Here is an 11,548-nt window from a genome sequence, read left to right on the forward strand (position 1 = left end):
TCCTCAAACAAATTATTCAGCGCCTTCCTCTCAGACCCCAACACAACACATAACCTCAATCTCTTCCCATGTGAATTCACCCTGAGATGCCTCCCTTCCTGGTAACAAGAGTTTCGTTTTCCGACATGCCAAATTAAAGATGACTAATTTAGCATGTATCTTGTCAAGTATCTCAGAGTCTTGTCACTGTGATGACAACCAAAGTCATTAACAGGTACACAACTCTACCGTGAAATTCCAGTACTTGCCCTGAAGTCATCAAGGTTTGCCTCACCTGCCTGCTCACTTCACTTCCCACAGATGTTAATGTGAAGTAATAGGCACACAAATGGATTCAGGCCTGTGGATCAGACACATCAGAGGTTCTCAAACAGTGGTCACAGACCACTGGTGAACTGCAAGCTCCCTTTAGGTGGTCCTGGGAAAAGCTCCAGTTACAGATGAAAACAGGGAAAAGCTGTGGAACAACTGGATTTCTTCTTCTTCTTTTTTGATGACTGACAAGACCATTTAGAACTGGGACCAGATTACTAAACAGGCTATGGCCCATGATTTTCATACAACAGCACTAGCGCAATATGGGATTTTCATCACTCCACCTCAAGTCTAAATACAGAAACAGGAAAAATGTTGCAACTGACAAACCCAACTTCAAATAACTTTTGTTCACAAGAACAGGTACATTCATCACATTAGAAAAGACAATACTATGGTTATTAAAATACTAGTTTGCTTTGCTTTACAGAACAAAAAAAAGTTTCTTAAGTGGTTGGCTGAAAAAAGTTTGAGGACCAATAAACAACTTACCGTAAGTGAACAGGGCCCTTTCCAATGTATATTCAAAGAAAGCATAATTAATCATTTTATGGCTGTTGTCCCAAATCTATATAGTTGGAAGTATGTCTGGCTGGAAGCAATGAAACTTATTTCCAACCATACACACTACTGCAACAGTTTGACTTCACCCCCAGGGACACACTCCACTGTCTCTTGAGACAGATGGATGACAGCAACACACTTTGGGCTGAGATACAATAAATCTTCATCTTTTGTGAAGTCATGTCAAACTTAATTAAGATAATGTTCATCATGCCTGTATCCATATTTTTTTAAAAAAGTTCTTAACACATTTTCAGGGGGGGAAATTGAATGCACAAAGTGTTCAACAACTCACTTCCAAGGGAAGCAGTTTAACCAAGAAGCCTTTTTAGTTCACTTCGGGAGCGGCTGAACAGTTTCCCAGATGAACTTATTTCCAAAAACATGACACGCAGCTTTCCATCTCTTTTGCTCTCACAGAACATTTCCTGGGTGCTCCTATTTCAGCTTTGCTCAGCAAGTGCAGAGGATCGCTATGCAGGGGAGGCCTTGTCAACTGCACGTAAATTCTGCCAGCACCAGCATCAGGAGGAGGGCCAAACTCATTCAGCTTTTTATTTGTGTGTGTGTGACAACAAATGCAGAGCTTACGTTGCCCTGGAAAGTGCAACCCATGCAACAGTGAGAGAGAGGGAGGGAGGGAGGGATCGATTTGTGGCAACTGGATTAAGGGCGAAAACCTTCCTACCTCGGGATTTGGATCTCCATCCTCTCCCACACACACACACACAAAAAAAAAGAGGGCGAGGGCTTTGAGAAAAATATGTCAAAACAAGGAAGAGCGTGACTTTGCTGCTGCTCCTATTGTCCCTCCCCCCATTCCGTTTTGTGGGTCACACATTACCCCATTTCCCTCCCTCCTCCAGACGACCCTCCAACTACCTCCCTCGCTGTATCCCCCGGAAAGGCGGGAGCTGCATGCCAGAGCCCCCCCCCCAGTTCTCCCCACTTTCCCTTTCCACCCCTCTGCCCCTCCCCCCCCACTTGCCCTGAGGCTGCCCCTCCCCCTCCCTTGGCCTGAGGCTGCCCCCTCACTCTCGCCCCCTCCTCACCTGGCCCTCCCCCCCCAGCCACTCACCCCCCCGAGGCTGCCACCGCCTCCCGCCACCGACACTTCCTGCTTCCTCAGGCGGGACTTGAGGCTCTTCATGATGTTACTGCCGCCGCCGCCGCTGCCCCTCAGACTTCGGGACGGGACGACGCTCGGCGCCGGCGCCCCTTTCCTCGCCCCGCCCCTCCACCCACACTCGGCCAATGGGAGACGGCCAGGCCCCCGCTGCAGCCATTGGGGAGGCGGATCCTCGGGGGAAGGGCGGGACTTCCTTGGTCTCCTTCGGCAAGCGGCTCCCTGAGCGAGGACTCCGCACCTGGGTCGGGAGAGGGGCGGGGCTGGCCAGGTGCCTGTGGGGCCACGCCCCCTAGGCGGGAGGCCGCGCAGCTTTAAAAAGGGCCGCGCGGGTCCTGCGCTGGAGGAGCGGCAGCTACAGCCGCCCGGGTGGGAGGCAGGTCAGGCTGCCCTCCGCTCCTGGCATCGCGCGGGCCAAATGGCCAGGAATCAATGGCGCATCGAACGCTCCCGTTGCTAACTATACTTGATCTGGTAAAGTTGACAATCTTTTCTTAGACCTTGCTATTTTAACTCATGTCCAACTCATTCTACGTGCCCATTTTATAGTTTTGTTTTTTCATCTTTATTTTTTGTCTATTTTATATACATTATAAAATGATAACAAATAAATAACTTTGCCAAAGAGATCCCCCCCCCACTAACCTTGCTGAAGCTGAGCAGGCCTGGTTGTGTGGCCTGTATGGCCATCCTTGCAGGGAAGGCTTTCCTGGGTCCTGAAAGCGCACCAGCCAGAGGCCCATGGTGCAGGTGCTATAGATAGTTAAGGCCCAGGATGGGCTTAGCCAAGGGGGGCAGTTGCCCCCCCCCATCAATATAAATCAATACAAATCTAAGGTTCTCCCCCCCCCAAAAAAAAGCTTTCTCCTCCCCTACAAATTGTGACTACGCCCATGAGGCTCAGGGGAAATTAAAAGGAAGGACTTATTCATACAGCACATGGTTAAACTCTGCAACTCAGTCCTGGAAGTGGCAGTGGGTGGCCACCAATTGAGATGGCTTTAAAAGAGAATTAGACAAATTCATGGAGGAGAGAGCTATCGATGGCTACTAGCTGGGGAAGCTGTTGGCAGAGGGGAAGCTGTTGCCAGAGTTGGCAGCAAATATGCTTCAAAATACCGATTGCTGGAAACCATAGGAGGGGAGAGGGCTTTTGTGCGTTTCCCACAGGGAAACCTAGATCCTAGATGAGATGGCCCAATCCAGGCAGCTTTTCTTATGCTCTTAAAAGGATGGGTGACTGGGTCCTGACCCTACCCCACCCCAAAAAGAGGCTTTTAACGGGGAGGGAGGGAAACAATTTTTTTTCAGAGTACCCAATGGGAATAATAGTTTTATGTGGGGAAAAAGAAGATGCAGAAAGATTGCAAGCCAGTCCCCTGCTCCAGACAATAACCCTACTTGGATTGCAATAGGACCCATTGCGGTAAGACTGCCAGCTGGCTAGAATTGGCATTGATGTAACCCAGCCTGATGCCCTCCAGATGTGTTGGGCTACAAGGCAGCATGAAGGGGACCATCTGCATGCAGAGCAAATGCATAGTCCTTGCTGGGCTGCAGCTTCTCTTTCTAAAAGGTCAAATGTCATGCGAGTCTGCCTCCTGAAGATGACACTTTCCACAAGATTGCTGGCCTATCTCATCAGGGTTGTTTACCATGAGAAAAGAAACCCATTTTTTTTCCACACTGCAGTTAGAAAGGATCCTTCCATGTGTGCTCAGGAAAGAATCTCAATGGAGAAGCTTAATATCTGGGGGACAGGGAACAGACGCTGCAGGCAGGCAGGAGTTTAGCTCTTAAGAGGCCTCCCTACCAGGATCTCCACACAGCTAGAGAGCTTCTGACAAAGGAGAGGAGTCACAGAGGGAGTGACTCTGTGAATCATAGAATTGGAAGAGGTACCAAGGGTCACAGCAGGTGGCACTATGGGTTAAACCACAGAGCCTAGGACTTGCCGATCAGAAGGTTGGTGGTTCAAATCCCCGTGACAGGGTGAGCTCCCGTTGCTCGGTCCCTGCTCCTGCCAACTTAGCAGTTCGAAAGCAAGTCAAAGTGCAAGTAGATAAATAGGTACCGCTCCAGTGGGAAGGTAAACGGCGTTTCCGTGCGCTGCTCTGGTTTTGTCAGAAGCGGCTTAGTCATGCTGGCCACATGACCCAGAAGCTGTACGCCGGCTCCCTCAGCCAATAAAGCGAGATGAGCGCCGCAACCCCAGAGCCGGTCACGACTGCACCTAATGGTCAGGGGTCCCTTTACCTTTACCAAGGGCCATCTACCACAACCCCCTGCAATACAGGAATCACTGCTAAATAAAACCTGACGGATGTCCATGCAACCTCTGATTAAAACCTTCCAAGGAAGGAGAGTCCATTCCACTGTCAAACAGTTCTTATCATCAAGGAGGTTCTTCCTAATGTTTAGTCATAATTTTCTTCCTTTTCATTTGAATCCACTGGTACGGGCCCTAGCCTCTGGAGAAGCAGAAAACAGGCTTGCTCCATCTGGTCATGCTGGCTGCTTAGGGAAGGCTGATGCAGAAGAATTAAAGTCACATATGGAGCTGAAATCTAAAATATGAAGCCATTAGCAAAATGAGACAAGACCCCAGGGAACAGCTTAGATCATAACTGACTTATCAGGGCCCGTCTGTCGCATCTAAGCCTCACGATGCTTTGCCTTGAGAGCATCCACTTCAGTTGCCGCAAGATTCTGTACACAGGTGGGCCGGTTCTCATTCATACTTTAGCTGTGATTCCTGCGCTGCAGCAGGTTGAACTAGATGGCCCCTGGGGTCCCATCGACTCTACAATTCTATGATTCTAGCATGTGATTGCAAGCATAGGTCTGTGCAATAGGAGGAGACAAGAGAATCCGCTGGGATGGGGGGAGGTTGGAGTTCTTTACGAGCTACAAAGCCATCGCTGCAAACCCTCTGAATGTTCCAAGATCTCTTCGTGCCACCAAACAGTTCCTGTTCTGAGCACAGGAATAGCCAGCAGCTCCGTGCCATAAAGGCTGCTAACCATTTATTTGCACAAGCAGAGACTGGTGCCAGCAAGAGGTGTCTAGACGAGGTGTATAATGCATGATAAGCCTGGCCCAAAAAACCACGGGAGCACTCACAGAACCCTCTTGCTAGAACCAGTATGGTATAGTGGTTAGAATGTTAGATGGGGATCTGGGAGACCAGAGTTCAAATCCCAACTCAGCAATGACGCTCTCAACTGGGTGACCTTGGGCCCGTCAACACCTCGCAGCCAAATTTTGCAATACAGTGGTACCTCGGGTTACAGATGCTTCAGGTTACAGATGCTTCAGGTTACAGACTCTGCTAATACCTCGGGTTAAGAACTTTGCTTCAGGATGAGAACAGAAATTGTGCGGCGGCGGCAGCAGGGGGCCCCATTAGCTAAAGTGGTGCTTCAGGTTAAGAACAGTTTCAGGTTAAGAACGGACCTCCGGAACGAATTAAGTTCTTAACTCGAGGTACCACTGTATTTCAAAAAGTGAAAATCTGAACACAAAAGTTGTTGATTTTTTAATTGCCCAAAGTTGTTTAGCTTTTTTCCCCCCCAAAATCTCAAAAAAGAAGTTTTTGAGCCATTTTTCTGGAAAATCGCTAAAATCTAGACTTCTGACATTGGTTGCATACATCTGGATTTTCCTGGACATTTTAGCGATTTCCACCCGGACACTGCTTCCAACTGCAGTATTCTGGCTATGTCCAGGAAATGCCGTATATATGGCAACCCCATCTCAGCCTAACCTACCTCACAGGGTTGTTGTGGGAGTGAAATGAGGAGAACCATGTCTGCCACTTTGAGATCCTTAGAAGGAAAAGGTGAGGCATAAATGCAAGAAAGAAAAAAGGAAACAATATGATCATTGCAAAGACAGGGACTAGCGATGGGTTCCTACTCTCAACTACTCCAACTATTGCAATTTATGCCAAGATGCAGTTTGTCCATTTTAAAGTGCTACACACGGGGAGAAAAGCTGTTGTTTTTTTGAATACAAGATGCTTGGGAAGACCCCCCCCCCCTTTTTTTGCAGATTTATTGCCATATTAAACCTCCCAGGATTTGACAACAAAATCACCGAGGGCCAACCTTGATCAGAGGGTAGCTTTCTGAAAAGCCCCGCATTCAAGACCCCCAACGGAGCGGCCACAATCTGAAAATAAATCCTCTAATTTTATACCTGCCCCCACGCTAGGAATTCAGGCCATGCTTGCGGGTGACCTAAAATTATAGGAGGTTACAGACGTGATATTTATCATTTTAAAAGTAGCACTACGCTGGTGGCTGAGATGCCCCATGCCTCCTCCTCCACACACCCCAACCCCGCCACTGTGGGCTATTTGTAGTTTGGGGCGCATCAAGAACATACCAGACAGCTCTCCCGTCTCCTGCCTCATTTGTTTTCCCTCGTCCAATACAAATAAGGCAATTGCATGACACGCTGTAAACTTAACCTGCCGGGTGACACACGGCCACAACAATCCGAGGCATGCTCCTTTGGGGTCAAAACCTTCCCCCCGTGTTGCCTGAAATCTGCCTTCAAACGGGATGGAAAGCAGCTCAAGTTAGAAAGCCAGAGGCATTTGGAAGGAAAGATTCCAGAGTCCAGAGGAAATGCTTTTACAGTTTGGACATTGAGAAGGCACAACTATGTTCACCCTGGCCTCGCGCCCTCTCTCTCCCCACCACCATCAGGACGAATTAGGAGCAATTTGGCCCGTCATAAGCAACAAGAAGTGTGCAAGCCAAGGTTTAGTCACAGGGACACTTATCCAGCTTAGCCTAACACACTTCAGCCAGTAATCCATCCTTGCACAGTTCAAGTGTTAATGAGAACCTGAAGAAAGAGTTGGAAGGGAGGGAACCGTCCCCTAGTACTGCCCTTCCACAAACTGGGGCGCCCCAGGCATTTTGGACTACAATTGCCAGCAGTCCATCCCAGCATAGCTGTAGGAGGCTGGGGCTGATGGAGGTGAAGGGCACCTAGCTCTATCTCCAACGTCAAAGCAATGTCTTTGCTGCTATAGCCCCAAAGCACCAGTTAAGGTGGGGGAGATGTCCTTTTAGCAGCAGGAGAACCTCCCCACTTGCAACCTTGCACATGCTGTTGTACGGCAAAGCCACATTTGTAACACCTGTAAGAAACCCGCAAGCAGGATTCAGGCATAAGAGCCCCCTCACTTCCTGTAGTTTCCAGCAGCTGGTACTCAAAATCCTTGCTACTGCCTCCAACATGATGGAGCAGATCCATCATGGCTAGTCACTGATAACCTTATTCTCCATAAATCTGCCCATTCCTCTTTTAAAGCCATGGCTGACCATCAGCGCCTCCTGTGGGAGCAAGTTTAATAACTTTAAGTATGCACTGTGTGAATAAGTCCTTTCTTTTTATCTATCCCAAATCTCCCAACAGTCAGTCGGCAAAGCATGAGACTGTTGACCTCGGGGCCATGGAGTCAAGCCCCATATTGCGCAAAAGATTACTGCATTGCAGAAGGTTGGAATTGATTATACTTTCCAGTTCTATTATTCTGCTTGCTGATTCAGCTTCACTGGATGTCCACAAGTTCTAGTGAGATGAGAGAAATAATCACTAAAGTTCTAGTTCTAGTGAGATGAGGGAGAAAAACCATTTCTCTATCCACTTTCTCCATGCCATGCATTAGAATATTAGAATATTCTATTCTAATTCAATCCCATGCACAATTTTATAAACTTCTATCTTATTATCTCTTACTCGCCTTTTCTCTCTACACTGAAATGCTGCAACCTTTCTTCATAGGACAGTCGCTCCCTCTGCTTGATCACTTTGGTTACCCTTTCCTGAACTTTTCCTAACTCTTCAATATCCTTTTTGTGGCGAGGCAACCAGAACTGCACACAGTATTCCAAATACTGTGCAATAGGATGCTACCCTCAGGGCCAGCACTGACCCTTGCTTCAGAACTGGAATCCAACTAAGGCCACATCCTCTCTTGCTCTGCTGCCAATACTTGGCTTTACTTTTTGCGTTGGACTTAGGAGTGGTCTGCACAATCATGGCATGAGGCCGCTGTTCAGATTCCTCACTGATCTCCTCCAGCAGAAAGGGAACTTTAGCAGCAATGTCAGATTGAGGCTCACACTCTTAAGTAGCACAGAACAGCCTTGGTCAACCTGGTGCCTGCTGGTTTAAACACAGACTCTGCTTCAGGACACCTTCTGGTCTCCCCGACGCAGCATCTGAATCAGGTAGGGGCAGAACCCGTGGCCCTCCAGAGGTTGCTGGAGTCCAGTTTCCAACAGCCCAGCTAACACAGCCAATGGACAAAGATAGGAAGGCTTCAAAGTCCTGCAACATCTGGAGGACCACAGGTTCCCCATCCCAGTTCTAAGAAGATTTAAGTAGAAATACATGATGAAAGCAAGCCCAGCCTATTGTAAGAGCTGTTTGACAGTGAAACAGACAACCTTGGAAGGTGTAAACGCTCCTTCATTGGAGATTTCTAAGCAAAGGTTGGGTGGCCACCTGTCAGGGATTCTTTAGTCATGATCCTTGCAGTACAGGGGTTTGGACTAGACGATCCTTGGAATCCCTTCCAACTCTACATTCTATGATTCCATGACTTGGTCATGCTGGCTGCATCAGCCAAAACAAAACACACACGGTGAGGGGGGGAAAGGAGGATTTTCTTTAAAAAGTCACAACAGGACAGACATTCTTGGCCAACCCCCACCCTTCACTCGCAGTTGAGCCCCTCCAGAAAGCGAAGTCAAGGCAAAGAAAGAGCTCCGACTCCTATCTCCTTCCACTTCCCCGTCCTGGCCCCCACCGCCCGGTAAAGATTCAGCACAAAGGGACAGCGAACAAAGAACGGCAGCCTCACCCAGAAAGAGGCCATCTTTGAACTCTGGCGGACGTGGAGAAGGAAAGGATGGGCGATGCAGAGCCCTGGGACGGCCAAGACGGTGCCTTCAGTCCTCCGCTGCAGCTTGGTCCGCCGGATCATTGGCTCCAATCAGCCAACAGAGCAAGAGGGGACAAGAGGTGGGCTTCTCAGCATGCAAGCTTTGCGGGTATCACAGAGGTAGATGGTGCAGGAAGCTGCTCCAACACGCACCACCACCACCACTGAGCATGGGAGAAAAGGTCGAGCAAAAAGCGGTGGACCATTTGATGTATTGTAACGGCAAAGGATATGGATAGAGTGAAAAGAAAACAGCCCCATTGGAGGCAGGAAGCTGAAAATCAGATTGCTAGGAGGGGGAAAGGAAGGAAAGGGCTGGGACAATGGAACAGCCCTGAAAAAACACAGCACTTTCTCAAACACGTACCAGAAACAGCTAACTGTGGAGCAAGAGATTGGGATGCACATTAGCAAGGAAGGCTTAGGAGTGGCCAGAGAGAACCTGCCCCAATCCTCCTCAAGCTAAGAGAATAAGAACCTAAGAGCCTGCTGGATCAGGCCCATGGCCCATCTAGTCCCAGTTCTCACAGATGCCTGCAGAAAACCCACAAGTAGGATTTGAGTGCAAGAGTCATCTCCCCTCCTGTGGCTTCCAGGAACTGGTATTCAGAAGCATTGCTGCCTCCAGTGTAGAAGCAGAGCAGATCCATTGTGGCTAGTAGCCATCCATTGCCACCTCCTCCATGAATTTGACTCATCATCTTTTAAAACCATCACTGTCTCCTGTGAGAGGGAGTTCCAGAATTCAGCTACGCACTGCTGCCCTCCTGGTGTTTCGGACAACTCCCACCAGCCCCAGCCAGGTTGGGGAGGGCTGAACAAGAGCATGGCTATGCAAGTGGGGCCAGGGAGCAGAGGGCATTGCACCAGATTCAAATCTCCATCCAGTCAAGCGGCTGACTGGTGGCCTTGGGCAGCAGGAAGCCTGGATAAAAGGCCATTTCACAGGGATAAAGGCCCCCAGTCCACCTGCAGAGGATTTTGTACCACCAAAGCCTCCCATAACCCAACGTTTTCATTCCACACTCTAGTGCCATTAGCCTCAACCACCAGAGAGACAGAGACAGGTCCAGGCGACAAGCAATGCCTATTTCAGGAACATCTGAAGGATACAAATGAGGAATAGGGTTATTTTTGTTCCAGTTATATAGGGCACTGCCAGAGGACAAAGGGCCAGTGAGAGACGGGAGAAAAGAGGCAACGGATTTCATGGCCATCTCACTCTCCAGTGAAACTGCAATTTATTTATTTAGATAATTTCTTTGTTATACCAGGCTCTTCAACCAAAAAGGGTGGAACCAATCTTTTCTGCTCTGGAAACAGCTCCGCTGAACAGAACTGGATTTCATCCAAAGACCCATTGCAGGAGTATATTCCATATCTTGGTTCCTGGGAGCTCAAGGTCACTGTTGTAAGAGGTGACATGACAGAAGTTTATAAAATTATGTATGGTGTGGAGAAAGTGGATAGTCTGTTTCCCACCCCACCCCCTCTGCCTGATCCAGCAGATTGCTCTTGTATTCTTGTGTCCTTTAGGACCTGCCTGGACTCTGAAGTTTCCAGTTGCCCAGGACAGTGTGCAGAGAAAAAGCTGAGGAACGTTGCAGCCTGTGCTTGCTGACCTCCAGTTGGTGTTAAGAGGAAGGACTAAGAGTGCAAGATCTGCAGAAAACACACATCCCATTCTGTCTAGCTGTCCTCTAACCCAATCCAGCCACCCAAGGTACACCCTGACTGGGTTTACTTTGGGCTCTGAGGATGCTCCATTCCTGAGCGTAAACCACTGTTACTGTAAACCACTGTTAAACAGATCATGGGCCACCTACTAGCAGACAATTATGGGTACAAGCCTTCACCCACATAGAACCCCTTTTGCATCCCACTCCTTTGCATTCACCACTCATGGCAAGAACACTTACGCCCAGCTAATGATCTAGATACCCTCCATTATCTACTTAGTCCCGAGAAAACTCCCTTCTCAGGTGACCAAATGTGTTAAGAACTATCCACTTCTAAACGACATTGTCCAAGGCCAATCAGGACAAAACCAGTCAATGAAATAAACAACTATTTGACTTTTAGAAGACATTTGAAGGCAGGCCTGTATAGGGAAGTCTTCAGGCTTTATGTTTTATTGTGTTTTTTGTATTTTGGGGAGAGCCGTCCAGAATGGCTGGAGCAACCCAGTCAGATGGGTGGCATATAAATAATAATAAAATTATTATAATTAAGAACACAGATTATTTCAGTCCTTGTTAGCTTCACTGCCCTCCCTCCCCTTCTCACATGGCCTTTCACCTTTTTCAATAAGCCCCTTCTGCAGCTACTGCTCATACGTTAGGTCAGCATTCCCCAACCTTGTGCTCTCCAGATGTTTTGAACTGAAAGCCCCATCAGTCCCAGATAGGCTGGCTTGCTGTCCAAAACATCTGGAGGGCAGCAGGCTGGGGAAAGGTGTTAGGTGATAACTTGTTTGCTACTTGTGCCCTTGCCACCTCCCAAAATGTAGCCTCACCACCAATATTTGCACATCGCTCTCACTCACCACCCTGCTCCCAGATCACCATTTAGGTGTT

At 48.5% G+C, this 11,548-nt stretch overlaps 1 protein-coding gene across 3 annotated transcripts in view; it reads right to left on the reverse strand.

Annotated features, from left to right (window-relative positions):
• UACA (uveal autoantigen with coiled-coil domains and ankyrin repeats) overlaps positions 1-9,213 on the reverse strand; it is a 48,784-nt gene extending 39,571 nt beyond the window's left edge. Inside the window, exon 1 of one of the 3 annotated variants that reach the window (XM_028706459.2) lies at positions 8,892-9,213. In XM_028706459.2, the coding sequence (XP_028562292.2) occupies positions 8,892-9,014 (123 nt within the window). In that variant the 5' untranslated portion in view covers positions 9,015-9,213. The remainder of the gene's footprint in view (positions 1-8,891) is intronic. The other 2 variants (XM_028706458.2, XM_028706457.2) reach the window with 2 other exon arrangements.
• Between the last annotated feature and the right edge of the window lie 2,335 nt (positions 9,214-11,548).

This window comes from Podarcis muralis, chromosome 14 (genome assembly GCF_964188315.1).
Source record: "Podarcis muralis chromosome 14, rPodMur119.hap1.1, whole genome shotgun sequence".
Lineage (NCBI taxonomy): Eukaryota > Metazoa > Chordata > Lepidosauria > Squamata > Lacertidae > Podarcis > Podarcis muralis.